The 21999-nt window shown below is 42.7% G+C and overlaps 1 protein-coding gene across 5 annotated transcripts in view; it reads right to left on the bottom strand.

Annotated features, from left to right (window-relative positions):
• Positions 1-21999, bottom strand: part of LOC115202858 (MAP kinase-activating death domain protein) — an 87168-nt gene that overhangs the window by 47017 nt on the left and 18152 nt on the right. For all 5 annotated transcript variants that reach the window (XM_029766944.1, XM_029766946.1, XM_029766945.1 and 2 more), the window contains exons 2-7: positions 11969-12185; positions 11201-11839; positions 6634-6937; positions 1431-1562; positions 852-965; positions 105-185 (exon numbers count right to left, since the gene is read on the bottom strand). In XM_029766944.1, the coding sequence (XP_029622804.1) occupies positions 105-185; positions 852-965; positions 1431-1562; positions 6634-6937; positions 11201-11839; positions 11969-12027 (1329 nt within the window). In that variant the 5' untranslated portion in view covers positions 12028-12185. The remainder of the gene's footprint in view (positions 1-104; positions 186-851; positions 966-1430; positions 1563-6633; positions 6938-11200; positions 11840-11968; positions 12186-21999) is intronic.

The following is a 21999-nucleotide window of genomic DNA, read 5'->3' as shown; positions in this document are numbered from 1 at the left end:
GAGGTAGAAATAAACAGAGTTAACGGTTGGCAGTGCTAACATACACGCTTAATGAACGACCCCTGAAAATAGTGCTGTTGCGACAGGCTATATGCTATATTTACCTGTTTCAGGTGTTTCTTGAGTTCTGTGGATTCTGGCTCGGGAAGAGGGGGTAGGTGCTCTGCATTGGTGGGTGCTTTGACCTGTGGAGCAACAAAGCATGCTCAAACTGTCAAATGTTAGCAAAAAAAACAAAACATGTACACTACACACATACAAGAGTACACAAATACCCCTTCAAATGATGAAAGCATACATCGGTCGCCATTACCTACTAAATAGTAGATGAGAGGGAAGGAATTTGCCCCTAGAAAGACAGACTGGGATGTGGGTGGGTGTTTTAGCACTGAAAACACTGATGCCCTCTCTGTCTCACAGAGAGGGAGGACTTTTATGTTGAAGTCAGTTTCTGCACAGGTCTGAAATGAGGATGACAAGAGCCAGGCCTTTCCCTCCTGCATCAAGTCGATATCTAGCCTAACACAATATCGGTCACAATGAGAGAACTGAACCCCAAAAGGGATTTAGCAGTGAAAATAAAGACATCTCAAGCAAGTGTCTAGAATCTTGTCTCCAAATCAGAGATAATGCTGTATGGAACGCAAATGGAGTAGGGAACAGCATAGATCTGAGAAGGAACAGCATTTGTCTGCGAAGGAACAGCATAGCTCTGCGGAATAATAGCATAGATGTGCAGAATAATAGCATAGATGTGCAGAATAATAGCATAGATGTGCCAAAGAATAGCAAAGATCTGCAGAGACCGTTTGCGGGGACGCTGAAGCGCACCTCCAATTTGGGGCACTTACCTTGTTACAGTCCAGGTCCACGAGCCACACATCGTCGGGCATTTTGAAATCGGATTTGTAGAGGAAGAAGCTGGCAGGCACACCTATGATGTATGGGGTGGGGGCGAGGAGAAGCTACAAAAGGAGAGAGAAAGGACATTGTATGACGTCACGATCAGACAAAATCAAACCAGCACACAAGCAAGAATAGCTCCAATAAGGAGGAGCCTCACACCATAGAACTAAAGCTAGTGGGCTAGAACTCCACTAGGCATGGATTCAACTCCCAGGTAAAACCCCCCAACATAATACAGGGACTAATCTCTTCTTCAACAACTACAATCACAAATGCCTTGACAAAACAAAAGCAATGGATGATAAAACTGACAAAATGAACCAAATAAAAAAGTGAAACTTTCAAAGGCAATCAATTACGCCGCAGGAATTCCTCCATTTTTTAAAAACATTGGTGTAGAAGTGCATCCCTTTAAAAGAAAATCCATCCACAACCTCTGGTTCCAGCTATTAAAAAGCCCTCCATTTATTCTCCTAATAGTACTACAACTACCAGTACTGCAGTTATTGGTTTGATTGATGTACCTGTTCAGCAGAGGCCATGCAGGTGGGCAGTAAGGGAATGACAGGGAACATGTACTCCAGGGGGTAGATCATGGCTACAAACGCCATGACACTCATGGTCAGGGCATTGTAGTCCCGCGACTGGAGGACCACCTGGAAGACACAAATCAAAACAAACTATTTGATGTGCATTTAAACGTCTCAATTGTAAATGTACAATAAATACTGAGAGAAGACTGTTGGGCATAGGTGATCACATGCTGTTTATTCCATACAAGATAAATTCAATAACATTCATTGACTACCACCCGAGAAAGTATCTTCATTTTTCTCCCAAAGAGTTGTATTCCTTCACAATAAGAGATGTAGCATTGACTAGTTGTGTGGTTGTTTCAACAGCCACATAAGACCAAAATCTGCTGTTTTCACTCTACAAACAGTGGCATGTTTAAGCTTGAACAGCGAAACGAGGTCCTTCAAGGTTAACCTGACATATTGTTCTTACAGTAAATGGGAAGGGGGTAGAGCGTAGTCACTGCAGGTGTTCAGACAGCGAAACAAGGGGACTGAATAAGGGAGTGTGACGATTACAGTGGTGACTTCAACCCAAGGAGGGTTCCAGCAGTGACTGAATGAGTGGGTGGGTTAAGAACTGAGAATGGATGAGAGTTGAGTTTTAAAGCAGTTTACAACACAGGATGTTAGCTTAGAAGTAAAGAGTAGTATACTATATATCCCTCAAACTCAACTCTGGACCTCAAAGCCAGTTCTACTGCTTTGTTCCGCATTGTTCCCCTCTAAGCAGGCACTGTTTAGACCTGGGACATCAGGTGTGCGCAATTAATTATCAGGTAGAACAGAAAAAACAGCAGGCTCTGTACCCCGTAGGGCAAGAGTTGAATACCCCTGCTACATATAAAATGCGTGTATGTGTAGTGTGGGACTTGGTCTTTAATAATCTAGTGAGACTGAACAAAATGTTTGAGTAGGCCCTTTTATTCAATATCAAGAGTTGGATATATAGTAGGGTGAGAATGTTTAAACGTTAAAAAGATATTAGGGTTCTTTCTTAACGTTAAGGATCCCAACGGAAAAACAATGTTTATTTTTATTTTTTTCTACAAAATTAAAATCACAGTGCAGCTGGCTCGCCTGCTATTTCTCTTCACTAATGGTGCAGGTGTGTGTTCAGCCTTCAGTCTGTTGCGTGTAGAATATCCTAGCCTATTCATTGATGATAGGCCCTGCTTTACTGAAGTTGCGAGATACAGCATTCCAGTGAGATACAGCTTTGATTGCTGGTAGGCCTAGTGCACGGTTCTAACAGTCTGCCTGGTAGCCGACCTTCCTATACTGTGCCTCTCTCCGTCCCTCGCTAGCTAGCTATGAAAGAAGCGAGTGTTTATATTCTCGAAAGTAAGCCAACTAATCAGTCTCCTTCGTTCCAAGGATACTGGATTTTTGGAGTCGATTCCTAGATGAAAATGTGTTTTCTTTCTACTAAATGTCATGGTAAGTCACGGTATTTAGCAAACTGTAAAGTACTTTTTGGAGAGAGTGGTTTGTGGGCAGGCAGCAGGTAGGCAGCTAGAGATTTGATTGACAGTTCTAGTTATGGACCTTGGTCAAACTTCAAAAGCTACATTACTTTACAGATTTTTTTACATTTTATTTCACCAGATAGGACAGTTGAGAACTAGTTCTCATTTACAACTGCGACCTGGCCAAGATAAAACAAAGCATCGCAACAAAAACAACAACACAGAGTTACACATGGGATAAACAAACGTACAGTCAATAACACAATAGAAAAATCTGTATACAGTGTGTGCAAATGAAGTAGGAGGTAAGGCAATAAATAGGCCATAGTGGCGAAGTAATTACAATTTAGCAATTAACACTGGAGTGATAGATGTTAAGATGGGATGTGCAAGTAGAAATACTGGTGTGCAAAATAGCAGAAAAACAAAAATAAATATGGGGATGAGGTAGGTAGTTGGATGGGCTATTTACAGATGGGCTGTGTACAGCTGCAGTGATCGGTAAGCTGCTCTGACAGCTGATGCTTAAAGTTAGTGAGGGAGATAAGTCTCCAACTTCAGTGATTTTTGCAATTCGTTCCAGTCATTGGTAGCAGAGAACTGGAAGGAAAGGCGGCCAAAGTACGTGTTGGCTTTGGGGATGACCAGTGAAATATACCTGCTGGAGCGCGTCCTACGGGTGTTGCTATGGTGACCAGTGAGCTGAGATAAGGCGGAGCTTTACCTAGCAAAGTCTTATAGATGACCTGGAGCCAGTGGGTATGACAACGAATATGTAGCGAGGACCAGCCAACGAGAGCATACAGGTCGCAGTGGTGGGTAGTATATGGGGCTTTGGTGACAAAACAGATGGCACTGTGATAGACTGCATCCAATTTGCTGAGTAGAGTGTTGGAGGCTATTTTGTAAAGGACATCGCCAAAGTCAAGGATCAGTAGGATAGTCAGTTTTACGAGGATATGTTTGGCAGCATGAGTGAAGGAGGCTTTGTTGCGAAAGAGGAAGCCAATTCTAGATTTAATTTTGGATTGGAAATGCTTAATATGAGTCTGGAAGGAGAGCTTAGAGTCTAACCAGACACCTAGGTATTTGTAGTTGTCCACATATTCTAAGTCAGAACCATCCAGAGTAGTGATGCTAGGTGGGCGGGCAGGTGCGGACAGCGATCGGTTGAAGAGCATGCATTTAGTTTTACTTGCAATTAAGAGCAGCTGGAAGCCACGGAAGGAGAGTTATGGCATTGAAGCTCATCTGGAGGTTTGTTAACACAGTGTCCAAAGAAGGGCCAGAAGTATACAGAATGGTGTCGTCTGCGTAGAGGTGGATCAAAGAATCACCCGCAGCAAGAGCGACATCATTGATATATACAGAGAAAAGAGTCGGCCCGAGAATTAAACCCTGTGGCACCCCCATAGAGACTGCCAGAGGTCTGGACAACAGGCCCTCTGATTTGACACACTGAACTATCTGAGAAGTAGTTAGTGAACCAGGGGAGGCAGTCATTAGAGAAATCAAGGCTGTTGATTCTGCCGATAAGAATACGGTGATTGACAAGAGTCGAAAACCTTGGCCAGGTCGATGAAGACGGCTGCACAGTACTGTTTTTTATCAATGGCGGTTAAAGTAAAATGCCCGTTCAGTGGCGCTTCGAAATTACTTTCTCAGATTGAACAGAAAGCAATATTCCCATTTTTGCGTCATAGGTTAACCCTTACCAAACAGGATCTTTAGTTTGGCTTAGAAAGCCTGTCAACCAATCACAATGCTTGTTCACATGCATTTCATTATCCTTGTCAGATAAGCTAGGCTACTAGATCTGCTACACAGTATAGGCGTACAGAAGGCGGCCAATTCGTAATATTCTATTACAATATTTTTAATAAAGATAGGCATTATATTGTAAGATTATAGAAGTAACTCTGGTAGGCCTAAAACATTCTTCCTCACCTCAAGTTCAACTGTCAAGGGTTAGTTGGATTATCGGTGCGCACTGCCTTCTTATCATAGGCCTGAAGGCTAATAGCCACACCAAACCTTCACAAAAGTTTCTAAACTCCATTAATGTAATACTGTATCAAAAGTAAGTCACTCAAACTTTTATATGGAAAATACAAGCAGGATATTATATTGCAGCAAACAGCATTAGTTGGAATTTAATTTGGCCAAAGAAAATTACACTGAATAAAACAAATCTCATAAAAGTTTTGAACAGCCTGCCAGGTAGCCTAGTGGTTAGAGCGTTGGACTTGTAACCGCAAGGTTGCAAAATCGAATCACCAAGCTGACAAGGTAAAAAATCTGTCATCCTGCCCCTTAACAAGGCAGTAAACCCACTGTTCCTAGGCTATCATTGAAAATAAGAATTTGTTCTTAACTGACTTGCCTAGTTAAATAAAAGGTAAAAAAAAATAAAAATAAGAATGGCTACAACGTCGCCTATGGGCACAAACCCACCGTCGCTGGATCAGACAGGGCTGGCAAAAAGTGCTCTTCACTGATGAGTCGTGGTTTTGTCTCACCAGGGGTGATGGTCGGATTGGCGTTTATCGTTGAAGGAATAAGCGTTACACCGAGGCCTGTACTCTGGAGCGGGATCGATTTGGAGGTGGAGGGTCCGTCATGGTCTGGGGCAGTGTGTCAGAGCATCATCGGACTGAAGCTTGTTGTCATTGCTGGCAATCTCAACGCTGTACGTTGCAGGGAAGACATCCTCCTCTCTCTCTGTGGTACCCATCCTGTAGGCTCATCCTGACATGACCCTCCAGCATGACCATGCCACCAGCCATACTGCTCGTTGTGTGCGAGATTTCCTGCAAGACACTGCAAGAATGTCAGTGTTCTGCCATGGCTAGCGAAGAGCCCGGATCTCAATCCTATTGAGCACATCTGGGACCTGATGGATCGGAGGGTGAGGGCTAGGGCCATTCCCCCCCAGAAATGTCCGGGAACTTGCAGGTGCCTTGGTGGAAGAGTGGGGTAACATCTCACAGTAAGAACTGGCACATTTGGTGCAGACAATGAGGAGGAGATGCACTGCAGTGCTTAATGCAGCTGGTGGCCACACCAGATACTGATTGTTACTTTTGATTTTGACCCCCTCCCCCTGTTCAGGGAAACATTATTCCATTTCTGTTAGTCACATGTCTTTGGAACTTGTTCAGTTTATGTCTCAGTTGTTGAATCTTGTTATGTTCATACAAATATTTACACATGTTAAGTTTGCTGAAAATAAACGCAGTTGACAGTGAGAGGACTTTTATTTTTTTTGCTGAGTTTAGCTGTTGAGGACAGGGACACACACACACAACAGTACTCATTCCACTGACACACCTAGGAGGCAAATGGGTTGATTTGTGACTGAGCAATAGCGTTATTTAAGGCAGAGGCCGTGCTCGAGTGTCAAAAGCTTGATGTATCATGGGTTAATTGTGACTGACTGATCTACAAATAATATTGAGCAGTTATTTATGATGCAAGGTGATTTGTAGATCAGTCAGTCTCGACTTGCCTTTAAAGTCGGCAGAAATGTCGAAGGAGCCCAGAGTTGTTTGAGAACATAAATTCTCCTGAGTTGCTGATCACCGACTGCACCAACTGACTGATTTGCAAATCATTTTGCATCCTAAATAACTACTCAGTTCTCAGGGTAAACTCCATTCAAAACGCCCACCCTTTCCCCTAACCTTGTGCTCCAGCAGGATGCAGCTGAGCACCATGAGGCAGGCGTCCACACCCAGCAACTCCAGGGGCAGGTGCAGGGGGAAGTCCACCATGGAGAAGCGAGAGTTGTCGGGCAGGGCGAAGGTGAGTGCCGGCTGCATCTCGTGGGGCAGCACCTCCACATCTACGCGCCGTTGGCCTGCCACGGGCACCGGGGAGCGCAGGAGGCGGTAGACCCAGGACTCGATCTCCCGCAGGTCAGCCAGCAGCTGGCTGCCCTTCTCCTCCACCAACAGGGCCCCTGTGAACACGCGCCACATGGTGTCCCTGGTGGCAGAATGACAAGTCAGTCAACAAACTGACAGTTTAGATACACATGTAGAGGCCTCTGTTACATGCAGAGGAAAATGGTGTCCCTGACAGGAGACAGTCAACAAATCATATTACAATCATACTTCTCAACAGGTGATAAAAGCTCAAGCATAATATCCTGCGAGATAATCCGCCCAATCAAACCGCACAGCGACGCCACCTGTTCACATACATTATTCTAATATTAAGCGAGTGCTACATCATCAAAGCCTTATAACTACATTTACACAGCCAAAACACCCTTCCCGCTGCATTCCACTGTACGCTGTCAATGTGTAATGAGCAAACAAGATCGCCGATATGAGCCGCCGATATGTCGACAGCCCTCCACTCTGAACGTACACACCTGTACACACAACGTGGCGGCATTAAACCCTCTTTGCAATTGCCTGGCGTCTGTTGGCTAGGGAGGGAGATTAATCATTAGCTCGTCAGAGCTCGCCCTGGGCCGCCGCCCACTGCAGCTGCTCCCTGAAGGCAGTCAGAGACCTCAATCTGTCAGGCGAGCGCTGTGTGTGAATGTGTGTGCGCATGTCATAGGCTTCAGGGAGTGTGTAAGTGTGACTGTGTGCGTGTTTGTCTGTGCGCCTGTGTGTATGTGTGTGTGTGTGTGCCGCAGCAGCCTCCAACGCAGTAGACCCTCACAGTTATGTAAGGCAGCACGGCTAGGGCTCTAAAGTGTGAGCAATTTGGACACATATACGACTAAATATTTTGCTGTACGACCTGGGGTTTTATTTTGGGAGCACCAGCGCAACTATAAGAAAATCAGAAATGAATAAATGTCTAGCAGTATTTCACCGCAACACTTCTCTACACTGCTCAAATAAGACTGCCTCCTGCATCTGCTTGCTTCCAGTTCCCGAACCACACACACGCCAAGCACCGGCCCCTGTTAATCAAGCAGAGAGCACACAATTCCTCCACAGAGTTACTGTCTTTGGTTCCTCCACAGCCTTTTTTCCCCTCAGCATGGTGTCAATTCATACACTCAACATATTCTTCCAAAACAAGAACGATGGCGCTCTCCAGGCTGTTTCTAAATATGAATCTACAGGTCTTCTCTATTATACTATTACTTTGTGCATCTTGCTCTCTGCAAAACCCAAGTTAGTCTAAGGAAGCTGGCATATGCCTAAAATAATGCTAATGCTGATCGCTAACTAGCTAGCTAAAATGCCATTTAGCTAAAAGCTCAAGCTAGGGCAAAGCAAACATTAGCTTTCATACAGGTTTTTACCAGTGGCGGTGTAGATCAGCATGTTGTTTGTGCAACGCCATGTTCTGAATCAGATAGCCCATTCTAAAATCTTTGTCCAAATGCAGCATCTATTTAAAATGTGATTAGGGTCCCCTGGGAAACACTGACCAACACATTGGTTCCCACCCTGTCATAACTCCTAGCTGGCTTTTTGATTTGTTGTCATGCCAAACAACACCAACCATAGAATTTTGAATAGTATTTTTATGATTCCAACAGTTCACCCAAGTGTTTTGATCTACAGTAAGGGGGAAAAGTATTTGATCCCCTGCTGATTTTGTACGTTTGCCCACTTACAAAGAAATGATCAGTCTATAATTTTAATGGTAGGTTTATTTGAACAGTGAGAGACAGAATAACAACAACAAAAATCCTGAAAAAACGCATGTCAAAAATGTTATAAAAAGATTTGCATTTTAATGAGGGAAATAAGTATTTGACCCCTCTGCAAAACATGACTTAGTACCCTGGTGGCAAAACCCTTGTTGGCAATCACAGAGGTCAGACGTTTCTTGTAGTTGGCCACCAGGTTTGCACACATCTCAGGAGGGATTTTGTCCCACTCCTCTTTGCAGATCTTCTCCAAGTCATTAAGGTTTTGAGGCTGACGTTTGGCAACTCGAACTTTCAGCTCCCTCCACAGATTTTCTATGGGATTAAGGTCTGAAGACTGGCTAGGCCACTCCAGGACCTTAATGTGCTTCTTCTTGAGCCACTCCTTTGTTGCCTTGGCCGTGTGTTTTGGGCCATTGTCATGCTGGAATACTCCTCCTCCAAACACGGCGAGTTGAGTTGATGCCAAAGAGCTCTATTGTGGTCTCATCTGACCACAACACTTTCACCAGTTGTCCTCTGAATCATTCAGATGTTCAATGGCAAACTTCAGACGGGCATGTATATGTATTCTTGAGCAGGGGGACATTGCGGGCGCTGCAGGATTTCAGTCCTTCACGGCGTAGTGTGTTACCAATTGTTTTCTTGGTGACTATGGTCCCAGCTGCCTTGAGATCATTGACAAGATCCTCCTGTGTAGTTCTGGGCTGATTCCTCACCGTTCTCATGATCATTGCAACCCCACGAGGCATGGAGCCCCAGGCCAAGGGGTATTGACAGTTATTTTGTGTTTCTTCCATTTGCGAATAATCGCACCAACTGTTGTCACCTTCTCATCAAGCTGCTTGGCGATGGTCTTGTAGCCCATTTCAGCCTTGTGTAGGTCTACAATCTTGTCCCTGACATCCTTGGAGAGCTCTTTGGTCTTTTCCATGGTGGAGAGTTTGGAATCTGATTGATTGATTGATTGCTTCTGTGGACAGGTGTCTTTTTTATAGGTAACAAGCTGCGGTTAGGAGCACTCCCTTTAAGAGTGTGCTCCTAATCTCAGCTCGTTACCTGTATAAAAAGACACCTGGGAGCCAGAAATCTTTCTGATTGAGAGGGGGTCAAATACTTATTTCCCTCATTAAAATGCAAATCAATTTATAAAATTTTTGACATGCGTTTTTCTGGATATTTTTGTTGTTATTCTGTCTCTCACTGTTCAAATAAACCTACCATTAAAATTATAGACTGATCCTTTCTTTATCAGTGGGCAAACGTACAAAATCAGCAGGGGATCAAATACTTTCCCCCCCCCCACTGTATATCGCAAGTCAAATTACAAGAGTCGGTTGAAAAAGCACAATTATATTTTTTCGCCCCATATTATCGTGCGGCCCAACTAACAACCTGGTAACTTTACCAGTATATGCAAACATTTGGTTGCACAGAAAGAAAGAAAAAGTGATATCTTTTTCAGGAGCTGTGCTTCAAAAGTAAGGATTCATATAGGCCCAATGCAGGCTATATCTAAAAAAAATTACAAATCTATTTTTCTGGTGCTTCCAAGATTTATGTGGTGCTCCTAACTTTTTGAAGTTAGGAGCACAAGTGCTACCAATTAATTCATTTAATTTAGATCCCTGAGCACGATCCTTGGGTCTCTCTCTCGGTCTCCGTCACCGCGCTATACACAGACCAGGGAAAATGTCACGACAGCGAGTGAGGTCTTCATTAACCCGAAGCAGAAGCATCTCACAGCTTCTATCTGTGCTTTATTCCCCTCTGCTTCTGACAGGGTACTGTTGTTTACCGACATCTGCTGCTACTACTACACACAGGAATTGGCTATACTGTGCTTTTCCTGGAGCTGAGCGACAATTGTTACTAGAGGGACAATTGTTACTATTGTCTGGGCAGACAATATATGGATCCATTGTGGTGTTGATCGTTATAGAGGAAAGGAGACAGGGTTGTTTTTTGAAAACTTCCAATTGAAGCAAATAAATAAGTTACTGTAATAAGTAAAAATTATTCAAATAATGATTTTCAATATATATCTCTAAGCAAACATCATAGAACTCGTGAAAATAATAAACGTTATTGCACGTAAAATGTTTTTGCATGGGAATGTCTCAATACCCCGTGTGTGTAAAGATGCATGCACACAATGTTCACAGATCTTCATCAATTGCCTTATATGAACACCACCCGACAGCAGCATGATAGGCCATGTGCCGGTGTGTGTGTGTGTGTGTGTCTTCGAGAGCAGGGTGGTGCATTTCCTGCAGCATTTGTTAGGAGACCCCACAATAGGGGATAAGGCAAAGCCCTGCTGACTCACTGATGACACTACCACAAGGTCCTCACTGTCCAGTGTCCCATTTCACCTCCAAGAATTGAATCCTCCGGCATTTCAGACCACAGTGTTGTTTTAAAATATAAATGAGTGGGGCAATTCCATCTTGTCCATTAAATATCATGAGTGGGGTTAGTACTACGGTTGGAAGTGTTCTGGCCTGGGTAGTTTTAGGATCGTTTTAGCAACGTTGTGAGTTTGCTCAACTAAATCTCCTGAAAGAAATGGAAACCAGGGGGCTCCATCGTTTGATACGCCTGGCACTATGCATAGGTCTCACCTCTGAGTTCCGCGGGGCAGGCCGGCGCGCTGGGTCAACCTGTGGCTGCAGCAGTCCACCATTCTCTTGAGGATGTACAGGCACTCCCTAAAGGTGGAGAAAAAGGGGTAGTGGCTGATCATGCACAGCGAGGTCAGCGTGCTGTCGCGGTTCCGACTGACCATCTTGGCAGTGCTGCGTTTGTGCCGAGGGGACCTGCCGGCATTTGGCTCGCCACTGGGTGGTCCCGGCTCCGTGCCTGGCACAGATGTGGTCGTTGTGTCAGCACTGGCAGGTGTCGGCAACGTGGAGGCAGTGGGGCAGCCACCGCTGCCATCGGAACTCTCGCTGTTCGCTTCCACTGTCTGCGCCGCCGTTCCACTGCTACCCGCCTTGTCGCGGCGGTGCCCCCCTCGCTGGAAGGAGCGGTAGAAGTTGACGCAGATACCATAGCGTGTGATGCCCGAGTCTTTGTCAGTGAGTGCGAAGACGAAGGAGGCGTCGTCTCGCAGGCTGACTCGGCGCTGCCGGATGCTCTGGCATCCCTCAGGCTGACAGAAGAAGACCACGTCCGGGGACAGAGGGAAGTCTGGGTGGTCCTCCAGCGGGTAACGGCGGAGGAGCTGGGGGGTCTGGGACCCACTGTCAGTGCTGGGCTGCCTGGAAGGTAGGATGGAGGGAGAATGGGCATCAGAAACAGTCTTGAATTAAAAAACAAAAAAACAAAGTCCTAACGATATAATGTGAGGTAGTAAGAATCAGTTTGGGATTGGACTGTTAAGTCCTCACCTGGCTCCGACCACCACCAGGTAGTCCAGTAGACGGGGGCACATTTTCTTTTTCTCCATCTTTGATTGATGTCTTTAAGTCATGGCAACACAGACATTTTTCACCTCTCTGGTCAGTCAGCAGCTGTTCAATCACGAAGAGGAAGGGCTAGGTGTGGGAAGAGCATGCAGGACCTTCGCTGTCATTGTGGACATCTGAGAAAAGAAAATGGGGAAACCTGCAAAACAAGAAAATGTAGTATGTTACGGTTATGGTTTTCAGCTTTATTCGTTCACTAAAGCCTTGTTCACACTGGCAGTTTGAAGTGACTCTCAACCTATTTTTTGGTACATCCAACTCAAATATTTTATTTTTCCTGCAGTCTGAACAGCCAAAAAGCCCATGGAATGGGATATTTCAAGCCACATACAAATCTGATTCCTGGCCATGCGATTTATTTGCCCTCAAGTGTTTTTTAGATTGTTATTTGGCATATGTTGTTGCTTTCTAGCTACTCTGTTGACAGTTTGACAAGAACAGAAGCTAACTTGCTTGTTAATTGTTTACAAAAAAATGTGTGAATGTGCTAGAAAGCTGAACAGCTACCTAGCTAGGTAGTTGAATGCAGTGGTTAGCAAAAAAGGACTCGTTTTGAAAGTTAGCTTAGCTTGCTACATCACTTGTGAGTGATGGGAATCACAATCACCACCACCAATCAACCTACAACACTGCGCACACACCCGTCGTTACTATGACAACTAGCATAGCCACGTCAGCAAATGACTGAGGTCTGAATACACACAAATGCAATTTGATCACTTGTAAACTTACTGTTTGAACAGTCAGCATTCCAAAACAGATTTGAAAAACTGAACTGATTTGAGCATTAAGGCCTGCAGTGTGAACAAGGCTAAAGTAGCAAGGGTAATTGTAAATGTTTTGAATGGAAATCTATTGCCTAAAACTGACGGTAAATTGACAAAGCAGCTAAAACACACAAGGCTTATTTGTTTAACCATTTTTTGTAATTCAAGCTCGTCTAGCTAATACTGCTATGACAACTTGAACACATCTGTTAAAAATGACTAATTTGAGGTAGTGTGCGCCATGCAGTTTCACAGACAGAAAAGAGAGTTCCCACCCCACCTCAGCAGTGCGGACAATTGCCATTTGAAATATGTCGACCCCGGGTAAATATCTTAAGAATCTATGATCAGTTGTCTCTTTTTTGTGACCAACTTTTTAGTTCGTTAACCTTCATGCATCATTATGATTACACATTTAGTTTTGTTTGGGGCTGATGGAAAAAGCAGCCAGTTTGTACAAATGGTTCTCTATTCTATGCGAGTCCTTTTGAACAAGGTGTGTTTCTTGGAGCATTGCTATATCAACATGGTTTCTTGCTAGGATATCAAGACAGCTGGAACATTTAATAGGACAGTTCAGGCCTTTCAAATTCCAAGAGAGAATAGCTAGCATTGCCATTGTTTAAAAAAAAGGATGTATTATTAATGACCTTGAGTCCATGCCACAACGAAATGAGGCTGTTCTGAGGGCAAAAGGGGCAGGGACGCAACTCAATATTAGGAAGGTGTTCCTAATGTTTTTTATACTCAGTATATGTGCTCTATGTATAAAAAAAGATGAGGGTATGTGCAAGAAACGCAGTCTATGATGTAGATCTTCACAACAATTAATCATGGCCTTTAGGCTAAGTCCTAATGATCAGTTGTCTCTGTAGCTAGATAGCAACTACTGTTAGCATAGCATAGCTAGAGGTCTGTTAACATTGGTAATCACTACAGAAAGCTAGATATACTCGCCTTTTGTTCTAATTTGATTAGTATTAGCTATCAACACTGCACTTTCAATGGCGAATGCATGATGTTTAGCGCTTATAGACAGCTAGCTAATATTGCAAGAAAGAAATCACATTTCATTGTGTGAAAAAATACAAGGCCAAGGCTATATACGACATTAGTGACTGATGATAGTGCGAACCGGTGCTTGATTCCTACGTCGCACATGGAAGTATGATTACAAGGCAGGCTCAGCAAACAGGAGTAACCATGACCATCACCCACTGCTGACAGAGATGGTCGCCTCGCTTCAGTTCCTTAGGAAACTATGCAGTAATTTGTTTTTTTATGTATTATTTCTTACATCGTTAGCCCAGAAAATCTCAAGTGTTATTTCATACAGCCGGGAAGAACTATTGGATATAAAAGCGACGTCAACTTACCAACATTACGACAGAGAATACGACTTTCCCGAAGCAGATCCTTTGTTCGGACCTCCACCCTGGGCGTGGGATCCTATCCCAGAGGCCGATCCAAAACAAAGCGGTCACCGCAGGAGAGGCAGACGGAGCAGCCTTCTTGGTAGACTTAGAAGGCGAGCACACCATACACCGCTTCAGAGCATATTACTCGACAATGTACAATCTCTAGACAACAAGGTGGACGAAATTAGGGCACGAGTTGCCTTCCAGAGAGACATCAGAGATTGTAACATTCTCTGTTTCATGGAAACATGGCTCACTCGGGATATGTTATCAGAGTCGGTACAGCCACCTGGTTTCTTCACGCATCGTGCCAACAGAAACAAACATCCCTCTGGTAAGAAGAAGGGCGGGGGTGTATGCCTTATGATTAGCGACTCATGGTGTGATCATAACAACATACAGGAACTTAAGTCCTTTTGTTCTCCTGACCTAGAATTCCTTATAATCAAATGCCAACCGCATTATCAACCAAGAGAATTCTCTTCGATTATAGTCACAGCCGAGGATATACCCTCCACAAGCAGATACCTCGATGGCCCTGAAAGATCTTCACTGGACTCTATGTAAACTGGAAACCATACATCCTGAGGCTGCATTTATTGTAGCTTTGTTAAAATCTCCAGCTAATCAGAGAACAAGGCTTCCTAAATTCTATCAGCATATCGAATGCGCGACACGGGCTGGTAGCATTCTCGACCATTGCTACTCTAACTTCCGCGATGCATACAAAGCCCTCCCTTCAGAAATTCTGACCACGACTTTATTTTGATGCACCCAGCCTATAGACAGAAACTAAAACAGGAAACGCCCGTGCTCAGGTCTATGCAACGTTGGTCTGACCAATCAGATTCCACGCTTCAAGATTGCTTCGATCACGTGGACTGGGATATGTTCCGGGTAGGCTAATACAACAACATTGATGTATATGCTGACTTGTTGAGCGAGTTTATTAGAAAGTGCATCAGCGATGTTGTACCCACTGTGACTAACCAGAAACCGTGGATTGATGGCAGCATTCGCGCAAAACTGAAAGCGCGAACCATCGCTTTTAATCACGGCAAGGCCACTGGAAACATGACCGAATACAAATAGTGTAGCTATTCCCTCCACAAGGCAATCAAACAAGCAAAGCATCAGTATAAAGACCAAGTAGATTCGCAATTCAACAGCTCAAACACGAGACGTATGTGGCAGGGTCTACAGACAATCACGGATTACAAAAGGAAAACCAGCCCCGTCGCGGACATCGACGTCTCGTTCCCAGACAAATTAAATAACTTCTTTGCTCCAACTCAATAATCAAGTTTACAGATGACACTACAGTGGTAGGCTTGATTACCAACAACGACGAGACGGCCTACAGGGAGGAGGTGAGGGCCCTCGGGAGTGTGGTGTCAGGAAAATAACCTCTCACTGAACGTCAACAAAACAAAGGAGATGATACAAATGCCGGCACTATTGTTAACATGTTTTTGTCGATTCAGCTGTTCGATCCTTTGGGAAGAATAAACTTGGTTTAAGCTTTCATAGTGTCCGTCAAGTTCTTACTCTGATAATAAGAACCTAGCACCACTTTTGCAGCTTCAAAATGACCCAAAAAATATTTTCATAATGAGCAAGACATAAGGTAATAGAGTAACACTTGGCATCCAGTTCTTGTAGTAACTAATGTGTAGTAACTGATTATTACAATAGCAAAAAGGTTGTTAAAGGCCTTTGGAAGTTGCTTTATAATGCATAATAATGGAGTTATTACATAAGTGGAATAAGGAACAGCCACTATTCCTCGTGAACAGTAGTGCTACGCAATTAAAATGCAATTACCAAAGTATTACGGAACATGTTAATAAAATGATGCTCCAAAAGTAATTGATTTTATTACACAGGCATAATAACAATTTCATGTTGTGTTACTGAGAACGCTAACAAAATGTCTATTAAGTGTTGAAAAGAAACTAAATATCCAAAAACTGCCATCTTGAACTACAGCCAATAATGTCAGTTTGTATTCTGAGTGAACTATCCCTTTAAAGATGTCATAGTGTGATCGAAACAAGAGCACTTACCCTCAGATGAACAAAGAGGTTAACGTTGTTTTTGCTAAGCATCCAAGCTGCTGTTTGCAAATGCCTTTCATTTTCTCTGTAGTATTTTCAGGTATCATAACAATAATTACAGCCGTCGACATTCAGTGGCATGTTGAAAAAGTCATACAGTAGTTGAGCGTCACAATTTGTTTATAATTATATATAAATATAACTGGTTTGACTTGATAATGTACACCTTGGTCAATGGACAGTCGGTTGAATGGACATTTACAGAATATTTAAATAGAAAATGTATTGTGTAGCTCAAATATGTCTGTCAGATGGACGACGCTCTGGATAAGAGCGTCTGCTAAATGACGTAAATGTAAATAGTTTAAGACATTGTGTGTGCGCTCCATTCAACATGCAGATCCAGATACGGCCCTTTCATTAGTTGAAGGCAGCCAATCCAATAGTTCATGAAAAGTAGTCACTTCCTGAGAGCTGTATTAAAACTTTTCTTCTTCTTTTTAAGTATTCACTTTCTGAGATCTGTAACTATTTGTTCCACACCAGGTTAAATACGCTTTCCATAAAGCATAGTTAAAACTATATAGTTATCCCAGGTCTGCTGTGCGGTTTATTTAGTGGGTAGATAACGTTAAAGTCTTTTTGATATTGTTGGGAATATTTCAATGTTTTTCTACCATTTAAATCCTTGGGCCTAAGTGTTAATAATAATAATGATAATTTCTGAGATGGAAAAGTGCTTTCAGTGTAAACTTAAATGACTAAAACCAGATAATTCTCAAAGATACATATACATACATACATACATACATACATACATACATACATACATACATACATACATACATACATACATACATACATACATACACAGTTGAAGTCGGAAGTTAATATACACTTAAGTTGGAGTCATTAAAACAAATTTTTCAACCACTCCACATATTTCTTGTTAACAAACTATAGTTTTGGCAAGTCAGTTAGGACATCTACTTTGTGCATGACACAAGTCATTTTTCCAACAATTGTTTATAGACAGATTATTTCACTTATCACAATTCCAGTGGGTCAGAAGTTTACATACACTAAGTTGACTGTGCCTTTAAACAGCTTGGAAAATTCCAGAAAATTATGTCATGGCTTCAGAAGCTTCTGATAGGCTAATTGACATAATTTGAGTCAAATGTAGGTGTATTTCAAGGCCTACCTTCAAACTCAGTGCTTCTTTGCTTGACATCATTGGGGAAAAATAGAAAAATCAGCCAAGACAAAAAAAAATTATGGACCTGTACAAACAATAGTACGCAAGTATAAACACCATGAGACCACGCAGGCGTCATACCGCTCAGGAAGTGTAAATCAATCCCAGAACAGTAAAGGACCTTGTGAAGATGCTGGAGGAAACAGTTACAAAAGTATCTATATCCACAGTAAAACGAGTCCTATCATCGACATAACCTGTAAGGCCGCTCAGCAAGGAAGAAGCCACTGCTCCAAAATCGCCATAAAAAGAGCCAGACTACGATTTGCAACTGCACATGAGGACAAAGATCGTACTTATTGGAGAAATGTCCTCTGGTCTGATGAAACAAAAATAGAACTGTTTGGCCATAATGACCATTGTTATGTTTGGAGGAAAAAGGGGGAGGCTTGCAAGCCGAAGAACACCATCCCAACTGTGAAGCACAGGGGTGGCAGCATCATGTTCTGGAGGTGCTTTGCTGCATGAGGGACTGGTGCACTTCACAAAATAGATGGCATCATGAGGGAGGAAAAGTATGTGCATATATTGAAGCAACATCTCAAGACATCAGTCAGGAAGATAAAGCTTGGTCGCAAATGGGTCTTCCAAATGGACAATGAGCCCAAGCATACTTCCAAAGTTGTGACAAAATGGCTTAAGGACAACAAGGTCAAGGTATTGAAGTGGCCATCACAAAGCCCTGACCTCAATCCTATAGAAAATATGTGGGCAGAACTGAAAAAGCGTGTGCGAGCAAGGAGGCCTACAAACCTGACTCAGTTACACCAGCTCTGTCAGGAGGAATGGGCCAAAATTCACCCAACTTATTTTGAGAAGCTTGTGGCAGGCTACCCGAAACATTTGACCCAAGTTAAACAAATTTAAAGGCAATGCTACCAAATACTGAGTGAATGTAAACTTCTGACTCACTGGGAATGTGATGAAAGAAATAAAAGCTGAAATAAATACATCTCTCTACTATTATTCTGACATTTCACATTCTTAAAATAAAGTGGTGATACTAACTGACCTAAAACAGGGAATTTTTACTTGGATTAAATGTCAGGAATTGTGAAAAACTGAGTCGAAATGTATTTGGCTAAGGTGTATGTAAACTTCCGACTTCAACTGCACACACACACACTTGAAAATAATAAAATCTTTGAGAACTAACAATGGTGACTGATAGAGGCAAACTAACCAATAAAAAGGCACGATTCTGTGGCTGTGTTATATCCTCATATGACAGACCTACACTGCTGTGTGTGTGTGTGTGTGTGTGTGTGTGTGTGTGTGTGTGTGTGTGTGTGTGTCCTTTAGTTACCCCGTTACCCCAAAGGTACCACTGGTGGATAATTAGCTCAGGAGCGCACAGCCAGCGAATCTGGCAAGACCCTTCAGAAGTGGATGAGGCATCAGCATGAGACACTCAGTCAACTGGGCGGACGCAATCAAGCCTGCAGGGATTAGCCTTGCTCTAGAAACAAAGCAAGAGCCCCAATATTCTATACTACCCTCATAAAGTACACTTCAGTTTCAAAACTATAATTTCTACAAACACCTGCCTAGTACATTTAGAAAGGGAAGAACTGTGAGATTCTGATAAAGGTGTCAGAAACAACAGGATTACTACAAAGCGCAAAACTAAGATGTAAAAATTGTTTTGTTTGTGTCTTAATTAAGAGAGACAAGAGATTTGGAAGCCAATTACTGTTCAAAAGGACAAAAAAAAGTGATTTTTGTTGTTGTTGATCTTTTACCTAATGGCGGCGCTCAAAACATGCGCAAATTCAGATAGGAACACAGCCATTTTAAAACCGCAGGGCTTGTGCAATGTGCCATGCCTTCATTTATATACAGTGCCTCAGAAAGTATTCACACACCTTGACTTTTCCACATTTTGTTGTGTTACAAGCTGCATTTAAAATTGATTAGATTGTCACTGGCCTACACAGAATACCTCATAAAGTCAGAGCAGAATTATGTTAAGACATTTTTACAAATTCAATAAGTATTCAACCCCTTTGTTATGGCAAGCCTAAATAAGTTGAGTAAAAATGTGCTTAGAAAGTCAGTCACAGGCTCACTGTGAGTGCAATAATAACTTTAAACATGATTTTTGAATGACTACCCTCATCTCTGTACCCCACACATATAATTTATCTGTAAGGTCCCTCAGTTGAACAGTAAATTTCAAACAGATTCAACCACAAAGACCAGGGAGGTTTTCCAATGCCTAGCAAAGGGCGCCTATTGCAAGATAAGTAAAATAAAAATAAAAGTAGACATTGAATATCCCTTTGAGCATTGTGAAGCTATTAATTAAGCTGTGGATGGTGTATCAGTACACCTAGTAACTACAAAGATACAGGCGTCCTTCCTAACTCAGTTGCCGGAAAGGAAGGAAACCGCTCAAAGATTTCACAATGAGGCCAATGGTGACTTTAAAACAGTTAGGGTATATTGGCTGTGATAAGAGAAATCTCTGTCAAAAGCTGTCATCAAGGCAAAGGGTAGCTACTTTAAATAATCTCAAATATAATATATATTTGTATAACACTTTTTTGGTCACTACATGATTCCATGTGTCATTTCATAGTTTTGATGTCTTCACTATTATTCTACAATGTAGAAAATGTTACAAATACAGTGAGGGAAAAAAGTATTTGATGCGGTGAAGTTGTCCTGTCCCCTTAGCAGAAAAAAACCCCAAAGCATAATGTTTCCACCTCCATGTTTGACGGTGGGGATGGTTATCTTGGGGTCATAGGCAGCATTCCTCCTTGTCCAAACACGGCGAGTTGAGGTGATGCCAAAGAGCTCCATTTTGGTCTCATCTGACCACAACACTTTCACCAGTTGTCCTTTGAATCATTCAGATGTTCATTGGCAAACTTCAGACGGGCATGTATATGTGCTTTCTTGAGCAGGGGGACCTTGCGGGCGCTGCGGGATTTCAGTCCTTCACGGCGTAGTGTGTTACCAATTGTTTTCTTGGTGACTATGGTCCCAGCTGCTTTGAGATTTTTGACAAGATCCTCCTGTGAAGTTCTGGGCTGATTCCTCACCGTTCTCATGATCATTGCAACTCCACAAGGTGAGATATTGCATTGAGCCCCAGGCCAAGGGAGATTGACAGTTCTTTTGTGTTTCTTCCATTTGCGAATAATCACACCAACTGTTGTCACCTTCTCACCAAGCCGCATGGCGATGGTCTTGTAGCCCATTCCAGCCGTGTGTAGGTCTACAATCTTGTCCCTGACATCCTTGGAGAGCTCTTTGGTCTTGGCCATGGTGGAGAGTTTGGAATCTGATTGATTGATTGCTTCTGTGGACAGGTGTCTTTTATACAGGTAACAAGCTGAGATTAGGGGCACTCCCTTTAAGAGAGTGTGCTCCTAATCTCAGCTCGTTACCTTAATAAAAGACACTTGGGAGCCAGAAATCTTTCTGATTGAGAGGGGGTCAAATACTTATTTCCCTCATTAAAATGCAAATCAATTTATAACATTTTTGACATGCGTTTTTCAGGATTTTGTTGTTGTTATTCTGTCTCTCACTGTTCAAATAAACCTACCATTAAAATTATAGACTGATCATTTCTTTGTCAGTGGGCAAACGTAAAATCAGCAGGGGATCAAATACTTTTTTCCCTCACTGTAAAGAAAAACCCTTGAATGAGTTGCTGTGTCCAAACTGGTACTGCATATTTAGAGTACATGCCTATATTTTCCCAGATAGTTCCATGTAGTATATAGACAGTACATATATGCATTTACTTTCTCTGATATTTGTATATCATATTGACAGTACATGTTCTTTTTTTACAATATTTAATTTGAAAGAATGTTATTTTGCAATTTAGTACTAAACAAAAGCACACAAGAAAAAAAACACAGCTGCCTGACATATGAAATGAAGTATTGCTTAGACAAGACATGGAACAAGAATAGAGCAAGGATGACAGTTACAACAACAGTAAGTGTTCGTAGTCTCTCTCTCTCACACACACACACACACACACACACACACACACACACACACACACACTGCCTTCAGAAAGTAATCAGACCCTTTGTTATGAGACTCGAAATTGAGCTCAGGTGCATCCTGTTTCCATTGATCATCCTTGGCCCCCAAGAACACAGTGGCCTCCAAGTTTGGAACCACCAAGACTCTTCCTAGAGCTGGCCGCCCGGTCAAACTGAGCAATTGGGGGAGAAAGGCCTTGGTCAGGGAGATGACCAAGAACCCAATGGTCCCGTGTGGCTCAGTTGGTAGAGCATGGTGTTTGCCATGCCAGGGTTGTGGGTTCGATTCCCACGGGGGACCAGTACGGAGAAAATAATTTATGAAATGTATGCATTCACTACTGTAAGTCGCTCTGGATAAGAGCGTCTGCTAAATGACTAAAATGTAAAAATGTCACAAAGCTCTAGAGTTCCTCTGTGGAGATGGGAGAATCTTCCAT

Source organism: Salmo trutta, chromosome 12 (genome assembly GCF_901001165.1).
Source record: "Salmo trutta chromosome 12, fSalTru1.1, whole genome shotgun sequence".
In the NCBI taxonomy this organism is placed as follows: Eukaryota; Metazoa; Chordata; class Actinopteri; order Salmoniformes; family Salmonidae; genus Salmo; species Salmo trutta.
This window is presented reverse-complemented; position numbering and strand designations above follow the sequence as displayed.